This window comes from Harmonia axyridis, chromosome 2 (assembly GCF_914767665.1).
Source record: "Harmonia axyridis chromosome 2, icHarAxyr1.1, whole genome shotgun sequence".
NCBI lineage: Eukaryota > Metazoa > Arthropoda > Insecta > Coleoptera > Coccinellidae > Harmonia > Harmonia axyridis.
In genome coordinates, this window is record NC_059502.1 from 63963865 (window position 1) to 63982437 (window position 18573).

General features: G+C 33.6%; 1 protein-coding gene across 6 annotated transcripts in view; it reads right to left on the reverse strand.

The window, feature by feature from the left end:
* Nucleotides 1–2033: 2033 nt before the first annotated feature.
* Nucleotides 2034–18573, reverse strand: part of LOC123673811 (rho guanine nucleotide exchange factor 11) — a 99888-nt gene continuing 83348 nt past the window's right edge. For all 6 annotated transcript variants that reach the window (XM_045608503.1, XM_045608505.1, XM_045608506.1 and 3 more), the window contains 9 exons: nt 15633–15839; nt 15289–15554; nt 14945–15032; nt 6773–7053; nt 5500–5628; nt 5198–5388; nt 4415–4588; nt 3060–3212; nt 2034–2988 (listed from right to left, as the gene is read on the reverse strand). In XM_045608503.1, the coding sequence (XP_045464459.1) occupies nt 2950–2988; nt 3060–3212; nt 4415–4588; nt 5198–5388; nt 5500–5628; nt 6773–7053; nt 14945–15032; nt 15289–15554; nt 15633–15839 (1528 nt within the window). In that variant the 3' untranslated portion in view covers nt 2034–2949. The remainder of the gene's footprint in view (nt 2989–3059; nt 3213–4414; nt 4589–5197; nt 5389–5499; nt 5629–6772; nt 7054–14944; nt 15033–15288; nt 15555–15632; nt 15840–18573) is intronic.

Here is an 18573-nt window from a genome sequence, read left to right on the forward strand (position 1 = left end):
TCAAATATTACATGAAATCCATTGAATTTTCTCCCTAATGATGACAAAAAAACCGAATCAAACTATCGTTACTCACCTTCGAAGGCAGCACGTTATTTTATCAACTTTTAACTCAGGTATCCGCAGATTCTGCTAGTCCAATTTTCTTATTCATCATTACCGTCGCTTCTTTTTCAAATTTTCCTTCTTTTCAAGAAGTTTCCCAAAGAAGTTTGCTTACTCATAATAATATTGTGATATATAAGGTTGGTAGTGTTGGTACATATAATGGATATTCCTCCTGGGGGGTATATCCCCTTTGTCCCCCCCTTGGGTACGCCACTGGTCTGAATAGGTATTTGAATACATCACCCACCATATTGATCACAACAGTATCAAAATTGTACATAAATGTAATTACATAAAAAATTACATAAATTAATTCAGACACAGAATACATTATTTCGACATAGATATAATGATCATCAAAATTGGATTTACTTAAATACTTGGAAATAAACATAAGAATAAATAAGTTTGTTCGTTCTAAGATTCTGGTACTTCATTCAATATTAGAATATATCAGAATTAATATTCTGAAGAGGAAAGAACTTTTTCGAAAATAATTTTCTGATTCACTCTAACTCTGTAGGAAAGACACATTTACAGAATGTGCTTAAGATGGATAAGATAATTTAGACCATCTTTGACAAGGCTGAAGAGATTTTGGCTGATGAAGCATATACATATATTTAAAAACGTCGTTTAATGAAAATGACAATGTGGGTAGCTCCAAAAAGATGGGGAAAATAACGAGAATGAATGTCTTCACTGTGAAAAAACTGTTAAAAAGTTTGTGAAACCAATTATTTGAATCAATTCTATGAATCATGTTTCATCATCTGGCAATTGGCAAAATTGAATTTCGTTGATGTGAATAATTATGCGAGTAATATTTTCGCACGTAAACAATTGCCATTGTTCACTAAGTAATGCAACATCGAAGATTTCTTAACAGAATTGACAAACTTGATTTTTTCAGAAACGTACCCATTTGGATAAAAACAGCCATATCTTTTTTTTCCAATAAAAATATTTCTCATAGCCCTTTAAAATTTTGGAGGATGTTTTTAATGTAAACGTTAAAATCATTCTTCAGCAATATTTAATTGAAAAAATTAACCAGAAAGATGTAAAATTGTACCAACCGTAAGGGCAAAACTATTGAAAGGGGCAAAAATTCATTATTTTCAAAAAAAAAAAAAAATATCTCGAAAACGGTAAGACTTTTATAATAGGAATTTTGTCATAGCAGGTGGGTTATCCTTTGATCTACATTCTCCCTCGGTTTGACGTGGTCTTTACGGGACACCCTGTATATATGATCTGCTTTCTGATATCTTATTATTTCGAATAAAGAGATTGGGGTCTTTGAAGATTTTTCTCTTATAGTTCTCGAAATGCTTTCAGTGAGCATCGAATTTGAGACACCCTGTACATAATATATTGAATAAAAAGCCTAGATGCGAAATTTCCTGAAAAACGTTATACGAATTTTGGGATGTGCACAAAAGCTCTAAATTTCCTGTGAGTGCTTTTCTCATTTTTCAATTATAAAACAGAATAAAAAATTTTAGAAGTTCAAAAACCTGAAAACGTGAGTCAAGTAAAAAAATTTTAGAATATTCTCGAAGTCTACAGACTAAACTAAACAAAAATTACTGAAATTTTGTTGATACAGAGGTTCATTATTTTGTGTTACTCATTTGTGGACCACGATCTACATATATCACATGAGTTGTTAATGTTATTATATTTATATATTTCGGCGCACTAAAGGTTACAACTTGATATATATTTCATAGAAAAATACCAAAATGCATATTGTTACAATTTTGACTTATATCGTTTAGTCTGTCGATCTGAGATATTCCATCACAGAATTCCACAATTCATACATTTTAGAAGTTGAAACTTAGTTTTCAATTGATCAAGCCGCAGGTAAAAGGTGTACACTCCAGAGTGTGAATGATAATTTCATATGAGGGCCATAATTCAATCAACGAAATTTTTATTTTGTTGAAATAGGTACTGTTATTTCATATAAATACATATAACAATTTATACATTCCAATTGTTATTCATTCATATAATTCGCTAATTATATTCAAATCCATAAATGAATATTATAAATATTAAATGTTGCTCGTAAAGAAAGCACACATCGACTTCTGAAGTATTAGTAAGAGAAGCTTAGGAGCAAGGACTTTCCTCTAACACTAGACTCGACAAGGAATAAGTGTACATGATTAAATTTCCGACCTTTCATCAAAATAATTTATTTAAAAAAATATCAGGTCATTAAAAAAAAAACGCGATCAATATGTATATTGGTATTTACAAAATTAATGATTGAAGGTTTATGATTATATATTTCTAGTTTGATGAAAAAAAAATACTTTCAAAGGAAGTTAATAGCATTTTATCGGGATGTTTGTGCCTCACTTCCAAACAAGATTACAAAATATAACTTCAATGTTACTGAAATGCATAATTTACAATATTTAAAGCATAATCGTAGCAAGTAATTAAAATTAGAAATATATACCTAAGTTATTCTCCAGACAATAATTAAAATCAATCGGTATTGGTGAACATTGAAGACAATGTCAGTATGAGAGTCTGACGTAGGTTATATACAATAAAAGACTACAATTTTTTTTAATTTAAAATTCGTTATTTAGCGATTTATATTAATGAAAAACATAAACTAAAAGCGAATCATTTATATTGCACTTGTGGCGAATTTGATATTAATTTCATTCTATAGAAAAATATATAAATACATATTTATTCTTCTTCTCAATTCAATTCTTATTTTCTTTGGGAACCAGTGTAAAGTTTCTCTTCAGTGACAGCCGTGGTTTATTTGAATTGAAATTATACTCAAACACCCAGTTTCTCAGATTATTAACTTTCCACTGTCGTCTCAGAATCTATTCTCACTTCCTGAAATTGAAAATGAAATAATCACTACTAATGAACAAGCGAAAAGCATCATGACTGTAAGTGATCCTTACCTCTTCGTTCTCAAGTGTTATGTTAGCATCTGACATTACAGAGGACAATCCTGAGGTATCATGTATAGAGAGTTGTTCATGAAGTTTTTCACGCATTTTGTACAATTCGTTTCTCATCAGAACTTTTTCATCTTCCAATTGTTTTTGTTTATCCTAGAATATAAAAAATATTGAGTGAATGTCAGTCATTGCTGGTTCCATTACGATATAACATATATTTAAAGTTTCACTGAGAATTTTCTAAGGAACCTAATACACCTATAATGATTTTCTTTCAAAAAACTTTACCACATGAATTTTCTTTGAATTTGACTCTTCAATTTCTAGCATTCAATATAACGGGTGTTTTTTTCGAGGTATATAACTTTAAGTTGGCATTACTGTTCAAGATGGCGACCGATTTAACAGCTGTCAAGTGATTTATTCTCAGTTTAGTTTGGCAATTCATCATGAATAGACTCACGCCTGAACAACGCTTGCAAATAGTGCAATTTAATTTCGAAAATAATGGTTCTGTGCGGAATACGTATCGCGCACTACGTCCATTTTATTTTGTTTAGCGATGAAGCGCACTTCTGGTTGCATGGCTACGTCAACAAACAAAACTGCCGCATTTAGAGTGAAGTTAATCCTCAAGTGTATGTCGAAACGCCGTTACATCCAGAAAAACTGACTGTTTGGTGCGCTTTATGGAATCATTGGTCCGAACTCCTTCAAAAACGATGATGGCCAGAACGTTACAGTCAATGGTGATCGGAATAGAGCCATGATTACTAACTTTTTCATTCCTGAATTGAACAACCATGATGTCCAGGAGCTGTGGTTCCAACAAGACGGCGCAACATGTCACACAGCTCGTGCCACAATCGATTTATTGAAAGACACGTTTGGTAACCGCCTAATTTCACGTTTTGGACCTGTGAATTGGCCTCCAAGATCTTGTGATGCAACCCCGCTAGACTCTTTCTTTGGGGCTGTGTAAAGTCATTAGTCTATGCGGATAAGCCACAATGTGCTTGGCTGGTCGCCATCGACACATGAAACATTATGTCACAAAAAATCTCAACAATCACAAACTACTTTTACAATTTCAACTTCGAAAACGCTTCAATATTATTTTCAAAAAGACTCTTTCAAACTATGGAGCTCCAAAACGGGACAAAATCAAACTTGGAATGAACGTATAATTACTACTACACTTTTTGAAATAGTGAATATCAAATTATCCATAAAAGTGATTATTTTTTAATATTTTCATAAGCAATAGATCAATCCGTTATGGATTGATCTATATCGCTTGATTGATCGCTTTATATATTTCAAATGAATAAAAAGGAAACATCACAAATACTTACTAAAAGTTCAGTCAAGTGTTTGCTGAGTCTATTGACTATATCCTGGACTTGAGACACTGGAATTGATGGGGGATTGTTGCTTTTAGCAGTTACTTGTGAACTGCAAGATATGTTTTGCCCACCGGTAGCCTGTATTTCGCCTGCATCTGATATATTCAACGTATCATTGATTATCTGCAAAATAACGAGAGATGATATGAGTATGTAACTAAAAAAATGTTGATTTGATGGGTAGGTAACCAAATTCATATAATCTCTAAAACAAAGGCAGCTTTTTATGAATATGGAAGTATGCAATATTTTACAGATACTTTATATCAACTGTTGCACTTCCATAAAGAATCAAGGAGATTAAAGGATACATCGAAAAAAATAAGGAATTATATAAAGGTAAAGGAAAAAGGGAGAGAAAAGAGAATTTTCTCACAGGTCACCAACTTGAGTAGGCTTCAATTTATTGCAATGAATGACAAGGAAGATAAGGGTAGTTCAAACTTTCAAGTATAGCTATTCCAGATATCTGGGGCCTATGAACAACAGTTAAAATTTCAAATATTTTCATCTGGAATGAAAACCAAATCCACAGACCTTGCAACACACAGCAATCTAGTGATCAAAATAGAAATTTTGTATTGTTGAAGCCTCCTTGCCTTAACTTTCTAGTGAAAATCACAAAGAGATTAAAGAAAATACTTAATGAATTCAATTCTAACTATTAAGAATTTAAGTTTAGTATTTCCATTCCTAACATTTCAAGTGAGTTTCGAAATAATATTCACTTACCTCTTGTAATCTAATTGTTTGATAGATGGATGCCATTGTTAAGTTAATAGAATCCGAATTTGAATCTTCTTCGCTAACCATATCGGCAATGGTGTGAAATTCTTGTTGTGGAATACTCAAAAGATCAGCAATAAGGTTTTCTTTTTCTTTTAAGGCACGTTTGATTTCTTCATGTTTCCGTCTAATTTGCTCTGTAAAATAAAAAATTCAAATTAATTTTAGTATTGTGCCTGTAATGCCTGTAATGTATATTCGGAAAAAGAGCAACATAGAGGGCATTATAATATTAATTTAATGCCTACCTATTGGCGTTAGTCTGGATTCTGCTTGATGTACTGGAAGAACAGCAACATGCACTTGTGAAGGCTGGATAAGTGGCCATTCTTCTGCTGTTACTGTACTAGGCACTCCAGTGCTACTATCACCTTCAACTAAATCAAAATTGTAAATTAATTCACATTATCGTGCTTTCAACCTGAATATCAAAACTTCCTTTGATGATATATTAAAGAATGAATAATTCATAAAGAACCAGAAGAATTTAAACTCAAACCACCCAATCTCTTCATTTTTAACCATTGGATATTTCAGAAAATTATACAGGGTGGGCCACAAGCGATGGTGGACTTAAACGGAGTACGGAAGATACGATTTTATTGAAATTCTGTTTCGTGGGTAGGAAACACTGCTTTATCGATCTAAAATATTTTCAGGTTTATCGGTTTTGCCGCTTATATTGAAAAGTACTATTAACTTTCGATATTGCCAATAGAACACCCTGTATATCATCACTTTTTTCGATTTGCTGCAGCCTCTCAATTATTTATGTATCAACTTCCTTGTTCCTACCTCTAACGGATTTCAAGTGATTGATTGATTTACCCTTTTTATTGTGCAAAATATAGCTTCAATTGAACATTCACTTTGGTACTTGGGATACTTGCGATATTGGTAATCCATACCAGAAATTTCAGCTTTCTAGGATTCAAAGTACCAAAGTGATGAATGTTTAATTGAAGCTGTTTTGCACAAAAAAAGAAGTAAATCAATCAATTACTCGAAAACCACTAGAGATAGATACAAAAAAGTTAATACATATATAAATAATTAAGAGCTTAAGGCAAATCGAAAAAAGTAATAATATACAGGGTGTTCTACTCGAAATATCGCAGTTGTGAGTACTTTTTGATATAAGCGATATTTTAGATCGATAGAGCAGTGGTTCCTAACCGAGAATCCAAATTTTGATATGAGCGGCAACACCGCAGCGCTGAAAATATTTTAGATCGATAGAGCAGTGGTTCCTACCCAAGAAACCAAATTTTCAATAAAATCGTACCTTCTGTTCTCCGTAAAATTCCAGGGTACAATTTACCGAGGCCCACTCTGTATATGAATTTTATTGAGTTCACATTGGACATAACATTATAACCAAGTTGTAGTATCCATACCCAAGCCACAGAATCTTCAAAAGCATTCAACGAATCATGTCTGCAGGTTAAAGTGTGGTTACTACCACCTCATTATTTCAGAAAACTATTGGCGGTGATTACTCAATAACTGTTTCTAACATACCTGTGGCAGACTCTGGATTATTTTCATTTTTTTCTTCTTCGGGTGTAACGTCACGCTCTAATTCAATTCCACCGCTTGTGTCACTGACGGGCGCCGTGAAGGATTCTTCATTTTCTACGTGGTCAACCTCTTCTGCTCTCTCTGATACATCCTGAGGTTGTGTGAATTCTTGGATGCTTTCCTCGTCATCATCATCATCATCGGGCCTAGATTCATTGTGTCTCGTTTTCCCTTCTTTCTTATTGTGGGCATCAGTGACATCTGAGAAATGTTTAAACCATCTGCAAAAAAAAAGATGCAATATAAGATATATTCTGCACTTTGAGAAACTAGAAAAGAAGATGTTGGGGAGGTCATTGATGAAAATAGCAAAGAGCAGTAATTCCAATATACTCTGTCCTGTGGCACAGCATATTCTATTCTGAAGTATCTCTCAATCAGTTTTAATTGCTTATCTCTTATGCAGTAGATACTAAGCTTCTAAAATAAAATATTGACTCTGTCAAATGCTTTGGTCAAATCCGGCTCGATAGCTATGGATACTTCTTCTTGTTCAAGCGATTTCAAAATATTGCAAGTAAGTTCAAAAATAGCAATTTTCCATCATTAAACCATGCTGACATCTCACAAAAACATTGAACTTGCGTAAAGATTTCAGCAGTCTATTAGTCCAACATCTTTGAGAAAGAAGATAGTAAACTTAAGGGCCTATAATAACCAGAATGATCTCTAGAAACTTTTTGAAGAGGGATCAGGTATATGAAAAGATAACCAACTGAAAAGAAAGATTCTTAATATGGCATAGCGGCTCCATTATAAACCATAAACAGAGCATATTAACAGATTGAATATTTTTCAACTAATATTAAAAAATCTTGACAATTTGGAAACTAGGTTAGGTGCTGCTGCCACAAAATGCACATCAAATCTCTCCACAATCTGATAAATAGCTATAACAATTTGAAAACTATTCTTCCGAGATTTGATAGATCTAGATTCTTATGATTAATACGATTTTTTTTTTCATAATATATTCATTACCAACAAAACTCTTCAGAATGAAAAATAATATGCTTATTTCACTATGCAGAGGAATATTTTTAATCTTCAGCAATGTTATGTAGAAATTATTAAACACCAAATGCTTATTTCGTCGATTCATGATGCTTGGGTGATGGTTTACTTTCATTGGATCAATCAGTTCTCGAAATTAGTTATCAAAGACTTCTTTTACGACTAGGAAAATTTGCTAAGAAAAATAAATTTCAATGTGTATTGGATTTTCAGACTTACAAACGAGCAATCGGTGTGTTTGATTCGATATCTTAATACCTGAATAAACATCCTTCCTTCTGAAAATAGCCAAATAGTTCTCTCAACCGATTTCAATCATATCTTAATTGGAAATTTAATGTGAGAACTGGGTTGCTGTAATTCTTTCGAAGGTTATATCTGATATTAAAACGGAGTTTAATATTCGGAAAAACAGGCATAAAAAATAGTCCGAAAAGTATTACAGTATGAATAATACACAAAATTGAAAGTTATGAAAAGAAAAAACTTGGGATGTGAAAAAACATTAAGAAATATTTGTCTAGACACCAACTGTGGACATTTCCTCAATAACTCTTCAGGAAACTAATGTATAGAGTTGGTTTCACAATGAAACTCGATAAGAATCTAATTTTTTTCATTGCCATATACTTGACAGTAGGTTTATGAGAAAAACGTCTCCGGATTCTCAAATAACGCATGAAAATGTATTTCACAGAAAGCATATATTTTTTCAAGGTGCATTTTTTTTTTCATTAACCAACTGCTTCTCCCGGTAAAAAAATATAAGATCACTTTATTAAAATAAAAACCATCGATTTATCACTGATTCACATTTTTATAAAAAATGATATAAAATAATAAAAAAATATATGAAAAAATCATTAATGAATGAATATTGTTTTGATGAAGATGGTATATTCAATGAGTTGTCTTTTTGTTATCCGGTCTATTTGCAACGGCGAATAAATATTATTGTTATTATTCCGTAGTAAGATAAAAATAAACGAAGATTAATTCACGCGAATTCTCTTATAGAACATCTTCATCTATTCTGTCATCTGATTGCTTCTACGATCTCTTTCAAGAGTGACATCTAGGCATTCGGCCAAAAACTCCACATTTTATTGTTATCAAATTACTACCTAAAATACCGACTCTTTTTAGACGAGCATGCTTATTAGTCCAGGAAAACCTTGCGTTTGTTGATGTTCGCGTATAGATTGAATTATGAACAGGTAATTGAAGAATGGATGTAAGTAGGTGATACCATTCGGGAACTGTTTGATAGCGTGCAGTTAGTAGTAAGAACATTGTTTTGAAGTAGAATTATTTTGAGTAAGAATGTATTATTGAGTGGATCTAATACAATGTATTTCGCGCTATAACTTCGTCCAAATGTTAGTATTCATTGATACTATTTGTTCGAAATGCAGTAAATTTTCGAAGGAAAAGACCTAGAAACTAAATTAAATTATCAGTGTACAGGGTGACCCAAATTCGATGCTGACTGAAAGCATCTCGAGAACTATAAAAAATCTTCTATGAACTCCAGGCTTGTTTTTCGAATTTACCAGATATCAGAAAGCAAATCATAGAAATCTTGATTCGTTCTCAATTTACAGGGCGTTTCTGAAAAATGACTTTCAAATATTTCGCTATAATTTGGTGTCTGTTCGAAATATTCAAAGAATTATTAAACGTTTTTTTCAGTAATTTTCATGGATTAAATAATACTCGAAACATCATAGAAATTAATTACCGTTTCAGAGATATAGAGCAAAGTTGGTGATTCTCAAATGGGACATCCTATATTTTCCAACGCAGTTTTTTCATCCGCAGATTTGTCGAAAAGCATCCCATTATCGTTTTTTCGTAAATGTCATCCGTAATAATAGTTTTTTAACTTCATTGTTTTGATGGGACACCTTATATATAAATATTTTGCGTTAACTTCGAGATTCAATTCATTTTGTATCCATCGTATTTTTTTAATTAATTTATATATAGGGTGTTCTCATTTAATAAGAAATTAATTATCGATTCAGAGATATAGAGGAAGGAGTGTTGGTGTTTTCAAATGGAACACCCTATATTACTGGATCACAATTCTACAATGAACACAAAATGAAAATAAAATAAACGGAAAATATTTATATATAGGGTGTCCCATGAAAAATTAAGACGAAAAACTCTCGATATCTTCGAAACGAATGAAATTCTTGAAAAATCGATAAAGGAATACTTTTTCGACAAATCTGCGGCTAAAAAACTGCGTTGAAAAATATACACTTGAAAAGCACCAACTCACCCCTGTATCTCTAAAACGGTAATTAATTTCTATGATCAGTTATGAGTATCATATAAACAATAAAAATTACCGAGAAAAAAACGTTTTAGAACTTTTCGAATATCTCGAACAGCAACCAAAATATATCAAAATATTTGAAACGGTCATTTTTCAGAAACGCCCCGTTACTCGAAAACGAATCATGATTTCTATGATCTGCTTTCTGATATATTATTATTTCGAAAAAAGGGATTCAGGGTCCTCGAAGATTTTTTCTCTAAGTCTTATAATTCTCGAGATACTTTAAATGAACATATAATTTGGGACACCCTGTACGTCTTCTCACTCATTTCTCCTTGTGAAGTTGGATTGTATTGGATAAGCAATTGGTCCGACAGTCGACATAAAAAAACAGGCTTAAACCTTAAAACAAGAGTTCATTTATATTCGCGGTCAAGAGTGCTGTGGAGAAATAATAATAGTTAATTTTCTGTGATTGAAGGAAGCGCTTAGTTTGTACCATATATATGTAGTTAGTTCCCAGATTTGTAAACTGAATGTAAACAAATGTTAGTGATACGTACAAGCTAAGCGCTTATTGCAATCACATAAAATCAACTCTAATTCCTCCACAGCACTCTTAACCACGAATTTAAATGAACGCATTATAGGCTGTTTTTTCAAATTTAAACAAAATTGATTTTTATTAATGCACTCACTGAATAAATTTTCTATTCTTATTGTTATTATTTTACATCATTACACGGTCCACAACTACCTTGAAATCATGCTTGTCCTTCTTCTATCCGGGATGACACCCAGACTCGATCTTCTTCCTTTAGCCACTTCTAAATCGGAAACGGTCATTGTGAACGACTTCCTTCTCTGACCGTACGCCATTTTGCGAGCCGTACTCAACAAGTTCAAACAGGAGGCAAAAACTGGAATGAACGGCAGAGTCGGGATCTAGAGAACTGGAGTTCTCTCACGGTTTTCCGCCAAGGTCTACGCCAACGTGATTGTATATGGGGGACTAGCAAAATCGCGGGAAAAGTTTATTTACGAATTCGGTGGGAATGTTCAGGATCTCGACAGTTTATAATTCTTTCATTTCGTTTCAGTCATTGAAATGAAACGAAACTTTGCAAAGCAGTGATGGGACAGAAGTTTGTAACGGGTGTTTTTTCGAGGTATATAACTTTAAGTTGGCATTACTGTTCAACATGACGACCGATTTAACAGCTGTCAAGTGATTTATTCTCAGTTTGGTTTGGCAATTCATCATGAATAGACTCACGCCTGAACAACGCTTGCAATTAGTGCAATTTTATTTCGAAAATAATGGTTCTGTGCAGAATATGTATCGCGCACTACGTCCATTTTATTTTGTTTAGCGATGAAGCGCACTTCTGGGTGAATGGCTACGTCAACAAACAAAACTGGCGCATTTGGAGTGAAGCTAATCCTCAAGTGTATGTCGAAACACTGTTACATCCAGAAAAACTGACTGTTTGGAGCGCTTCATGGGCTGGTGGAATCATTGGCCCGTACTTCTTCAAAAACGATGATGGCCAGAACGTTACAGTCAATGGTGATCGGTATAGAGCCATGATTACTAACTTTTTCATTCCTGAATTGAACAACCATGATATCCAGAAGCTGTGGTTTTCAACAAGACGGCGCAACATGTCACACAGCTCGTGCCACAATCGATTTATTGAAATACACGTTTGGTGACCGCCTACTTTCACGTTTTGGACCTGTGAATTGGCCTCCAAGATCTTGTGATTCAACACCGCTAGACTACTTTCTGTGAGACTATGTTAAGTCATTGGTCTATGCGGATAAGCCACAAACCCTTGACCATTTGGAAGACAACATTCGCAGTGTTATTGCCGATATACGGCCACAAATGTTGGAAAAAGTAATCAAAAATTGGACGTCCAGATTGGACTACATCCGAGCCAGCCGTGGCGGTCATATGCCAGAAATTATATTTAAAATGTAATGCTACAAGATTATCTTGCGGATAAATAAAATTCATGTCAATCGAATAATCCATAGTTGTTTTATTGCAATTTAAAGTTCTAAAGCTCTAAAAAAACACCCTTTAGATATAGAGGACGCAACATGAGTGGTTGGCCATAGCCCAGTGGTGAATACAAGTCTTTCAGAAAAGAGCTTATTGTGTATCCTAAGACTGTTAGCTTCGGATATACAGGGCGATTCATGAAAATTGGGCTAAAATTCTGATATCCATAACTTGGAAATCGGCAGTCCGATTTTGTTTAAATTTTGTGTATTTGTTCACTTCATACAACCCTCTAAAACGTTTATATGATTTTAATATTTCCAAGGAAGTATTATTGAGTTTTTTCTTTAGATTTCGAAATCTATATTTTTTGCATGTTTCAGAAGAATGACATTATTGCAAAAAAAAAGATAATTCAGTGTAATGAATTTGATTTTTACTTTGAATGACACACTTTTCTCAAAAGAGCAGCGAACGTAGGTATGTTTTATGAAACTTTTTTAAAATAAGGTCCTGGTTTTATTTCTTTAGTTATGATATTTGATGTTATCAGATGAGATTTTCAGTTTTATAGCTTTCTGTTCAAATTTTCTTAATTTTTAACCTTCAGCACCTACTGAAGTGTTTTAACACGCATGATAAAACTGTGAATTCTTTTGAAACTAGGAATAAAAATAAAATCGAATAAAATGACGTAACCATCTTGGAAAATGTAAACAGAATAGCTTATAAATTATCAAAAATCTATAACTTCCGAACGGAAGGACCTAGAAACTTGAAATTTGCGGAAAAGGTTCGGAATGTCTCAGTTAAGCTTATCAAAGGGCAAAATTCGACTAGGGGGTTCCGTAAATATGACAGATTCGATCGGAATCTATCTAATTTGATAATTTAAACCACCGTGCAGAGTTTCATGTTGATCACATAATCAGACCCATAGAAAATTCAAGCGGAATAATAAGAAAAAGAATTAAAGAAAAACATAAAAAATTAGGAGAACTCTGGCTTAAAGTCAGGCGCTTTTTAGTGTTCGTTAGATAATCAGCCAATTGCATTCTTGGAGACCACATAATACCTATTTATCGCAGTTGTGATCTCCAAGAATGCAATTGGCTCATGAATGAACGAACGCTCGAAAACTCTTGATTGGACGTTAGTGCTTTCCTCATTTTTATTTAACCAAAAGAGTGTTCAGTAGGAAGAAAGGTGCAGTAGCTGTAATTCCCCAAGAAAAAAAACACTGCGAATTGCCTGCTAACTAGGCCAATCTGATTTCCTTGTACATAATATACTCATGAAACAATAAAAAAGGACAGGAGAGAACGACTAAAGAACTAAGGCCAATGCTGATCAGCTGAAGGAGCTGAGTTTCAGAGGTGAAACATGTCGGGAGGTGTATGAGGATGCAGAGGAAGGTCTGGGAAAGATAAAGATCTGGCCTGATGATTGTAAATTACGCGAAAAAAAACTAAATTTATGATATCAACTCTTACAAAGAAAAACCAACTTACTAAATGCTTAAAAATGTATATGCACTACCCAAAATGTAAAGGAGTCAGATGTTGATGTCCAACTATGATAAGAAGAAAAGCATAAAGTATCTTGGTGTGATCATTGCTCAATACTTGAGATGCGAAGAACACATAGCTTATGTCGTCAATAGGCTCAGAAACTTGACATAAAAATATATGACCTGAGGGATGCTCTATCCAGAAAAAAATTTGGCCCTGGTTTATAAAAGTATGGTGGAATCGGTTAAGATACTATATCAGTTTGAGGAGGAATGTTCAAAATGTTCTATGTAATATCCAAATATTACAGAGCACTTCCTTGAAGATAATTTTGAGAATATAGAGAAGGTATAGCACGGAAGCACTTTTCATGAGTCTATCCTGATAAATGTTAGACCCTATGAGCTTATCAGTGCTTGATATGAATATACAAGAACAGTAAAAAAATCCTACCTATTCAGGGCATACCTTTTGAATAAATGGACTTATTGACTTTTTTCAAGGTAATTTAAAAAAATTGTATTGTCTTTCGGACCACTTGTAGAGTGATACGTAAATTGGTAGAAGTCTTGAAAACTGTTCGGGAATGCTATGAAAAAAAATTGTACAATTATCTCGAACGGTTTTCAAGATATGATCTTTCATTTAAACAATTATATCTATGAAAATTTTCCAAAAAACTGACTTACTACAAAAAGTACCACAGATAAATGATGATGAATTTCCACCTTTTGCACTTTTTTAACAAACTATTGTACAACCTTTTATGCAATGAAGAGTCCTAATAATTTCATGGAGATTATCAGTAAAATATAAAAATTGGACAATTTCATTTGAAAAATAGGGTGGTATCGTGTTTCTCCACTTTCGAACCGGCATGTACAGTCAAAAATAATGTAAGCTTATGCGCTGAATGCTGTCGATTCCGTCAAAATTTGAATCATTCTTCTAGCCCAAAATTTCCAAGAGTTATCGACCGATCGCCCACTATTGACTCACCCTGTATGTTGGCAGGTTTGAACAGAATGAAATTTTAAAATTGCCTTGATCTTCATTCTAAAAAGTCCCTGGATTGAAATGATACTTCTTCATATGTCAGACTTATGCTACGCTATGTTATGTTACTAAATTTACTTGGAATCTATATTTCGATGAGATTTGTATTATCAGTTTATTTCAATAAAAACATAAATACCTTCATCAGTTATTAATAAATGATAAATAATGATACATTCAATTCAGAGATTTTTCAGGAGGGTAAAATATGAAGAAGAAAAAACACTTACACGTCTCTTTTGGCATCATCTTCGGCTCTCAAGTCATACATTTGGCTATTCATTGTGGAAGTATTAACGAGGAACAAGGCATTTTTACCTGAAAAGAAGTTTGTATTATCAGATGATGGCAATAATTTATTCTCATTTATTATTTAGGGGAGAAAAATAATAAGATTCTACGCTATTACACAAAGTTTTCTAAATCACTGCAATTTTTATTTGATTCAACTGTGAAATAATCAAAACATCAACAAAAGATTGAATTAAACTATTCAAACATTCAACCCAATCTATTTGCATAAGCACTTCAAAATTTTGAGAATCAAAAAAGATATAAATAATTGTACACTTACACACTGCATTTATCCGCACCAACAACGTCGAAATTTTGATGATGGGAGACAAGGGATTGGTTTGACCAGATGTACCAGATTGGAAATTTTTCAGGACATATTTGTCGCCCTCTTTGTGCAATATGACGACGACCTCTTCCATCAACAGGACGTGTACCAACACTGTACTCTTGTTCGGTCTTCGCAGGTGCATAGGGCCCTCTCTTACCAACTTATATTTGGTGAGATCTAGAGGTCGGAATTCTTGACTAATCGGATCATTCGATCTGAAAATAAATGTCATATTATATCACTGATTATCGCTAGATAATAATAAAAATATAAATTTAAATATTTTAGTATACCTTTCAAAATTACTTTGGTCCAAACTCCTTTGAATATCTACCAGACGAGCTTGATTTAAGGCCATTTTGGCTGCTTCATTCACATGGTTTACTATTTCCTTCGAGTGAGTGTAGGCTCTGTTCAACTTATTGAGTTCTTCTTCATTACCATTACCTTCTTGCAAAGCGCCTATTAGTCGTTCTAACAGAAGAGGTAATTTGGATAGCCTGAAATGAAAATAAACTTAAATAAAATCGTAGGGAAAAATTGTCCTACCCATATAATTGTAATTATTCAGTAGACTCTCGCTAAGTCAGATAGTAGCTCCGATCCAGATTCATACATATCTTATGGTTGGTTTATGCACCATAACTGAGAACTATGAATTAAGAACCAATAACTAAGAACTTTACCTAAGAATTCAGTGGCGTTTATGTACTCCCTTGTTAGTTCTTATTAGTGAAGGAAAGCGCACGTGATCGAACTACTTTCTATTTATTCTTTCTATACTTTGATGTTGACATTTACTGCGTTCGGCAAATCCACACCGGTGCGGAGCGTGCGGTGTAAGGTGTAAACGGTTGATAGGTCACGTGACCACGGGGCAATAGGTGCGTGCGTGATTTGCCGAACGATGACGGAGCTAACGGAGCTGATATCGAAGAATTTTTGAATGTGTTTTGTGAAAAGAAAAAGGAATTGAAATTATTGGAGACGGCCAGACTAGATCTTATTTGTCTCCTCGTGATATCAGGATGTATTCTACATAATGTGTTCATCCTGAAAGAGTTTAAAGGAAATAATCTGAGGATATTGTTGATGAACCACTCATTGAAAAAGTTGGAAGTTTGTAGACATCGAGAATATGCATAATCAATCAAGGAGCCAATTAGAATAGAGTAAAAGCAATTTTATAATGTATTCTTTGAATATGGATGAAAGATTTCTTCGCTGAGATACATTTATGTACTTCGTAAAATAAAACTTTATTTTTTCCTAATTGCCTTCAACATATACAAACATAAGAAAAAACTCTAAATACATAATAAGCTTATAATTCATGATTATTGTATTTCCAAAATTCTCAGATTCGTGCATGATGTTCAAAGACAACCAATGCATGTACCTATTTTCAAACCAATCCTTAATTTCTAATTTTTAGGTTCAAAGCTTAACACGATCTACCGGATTTCAAGTGAAAATTAATATAATCAAAAAAGGCATCAATTGCAATATTTGTAATGCCCGGTTTAGTCTCCTCTATAAAAATACATTTATTTCTTATTGTGAAGCCTCCAATTTTCATTTGTATTGTCCTGAATATAAAACTCATTTGTGTTCAATATAACCTCTTGAAATAAAAAATTCCTATCCCAGAGAATTTGGCGTACTTCTTTTCTTCATTTTGATGTTAATATTATTGTAATCTATGGTCCATAGTTCGCACCCTTTTCTCCGTTTACCTAGGCGGTGCGAAAGGTTAAGCACCGGTGCATTCGGTTGAGCGCATGCGCACTTTATTATTTTTTAACTAAGAGGTTAGTTCTTAGTTAAAAGTTGGCCAACTTCCTGGTCTTGGTGTTAGTTCTTAGTCCTTAGGTAAAATGCATCGCCCTCATTGATTTGTAAACGTTCGATTCTTAATTCTCAGTTTTAGTCTTAGTCCTTAATTCTTAGGAATGGTGCATAAACCACCCATTACTCTGTGTATTTCACCTCAACCAGTCAACCAAAAAGCTTAGATATATTAATCTAAGCCGAAAAGTGTTCACGAGACGCCCCTGTCTAGTGGATAAGTCGAACTGCTAGAACCTGCAAGAACCTATACTATAGGTTCTCCAAAGATATACAGCAGATACAACATTTTATATACACTGCGCAAAAAAATTAACGCACATTATGGAAATCTCAAATTAATTCTACAACTGAAGGTGTTCTCAATGATAATTATTTTTATCAGAATTATGCATGCATATGTTATCCACTTTCAACGTTTTTCTTCAATACAGGTGTTTTTTTCAAGCAGGAATAAAAAAAGATGAGATTATCAGATTTTGAATGTATTGGCTCCATTCTGAAATCAGTTGTTCTCGATCAATTCTAGTGATCAATAGTTTTTCTTTCATTTGATTTTCTACACTCGATTGCTATGCAACGCGAAACACGCAATTTGACCGAAGAGGAATGTGCCCAAGCGGTAGTTTTGCGAGAAGAAGGGTGGACATACACAAGAATTGCAGAAAGGTTTGGAGTTTCCCATACAAGTGTGTCCAGAATGTTTCAGCGATTCAGGGAGACAGGTATGAATGTCCGAAGACCAGGACAGGGTAGACCACGGGTAACAACTGTCATTCAAGAACGTTACTTGAGAGTTTCTTCGTTGAGACAACGGTTGAAGTCTCTCGAATGGAATGGCCAGCAAGAAGTCCAGATCTCAATCCGATTGAGCAGGTCTGGGTTAACCTCAATAGAAGGCTGAGAAGTTCAGAAAATCATCCAGCTACTCTTAATGACTTAGGAATCCAACTCAGAGAAATCTGGTAATGATTAGATCAGAACATTTTAAGATCACTCATTTTGAGTATGAACCGTCGTTTCCGAGCTGTAATTAACGCAAGGGGTGGAAATACCAAGTATTAAATCACCTATCAGCATTCCAGTATTTTAAAAATTGTTTATTTCTCTTCTTTCACATAAGATTCGGTGAAATCCTGAATTTTTCTTCCATTCAATGTGTCTTGGTTCGTTCAAAACCTTCCCGAGAGAACATAAAAAATAAGTTATAAAGTCAATGTAGAGTTAACTTTCATTAAAATTGAGATTTTCAGAATGTGCGTTAATTTTTTTGCGCAGTGTATTTGTCGTTTTAATACGTTTATTAAGGCCCTAACATAAAACTATCCCAAAACAATTGGTCAAAAATACGATCCTGAACAGCTGGCGCGTGTGGCGAATATTAAT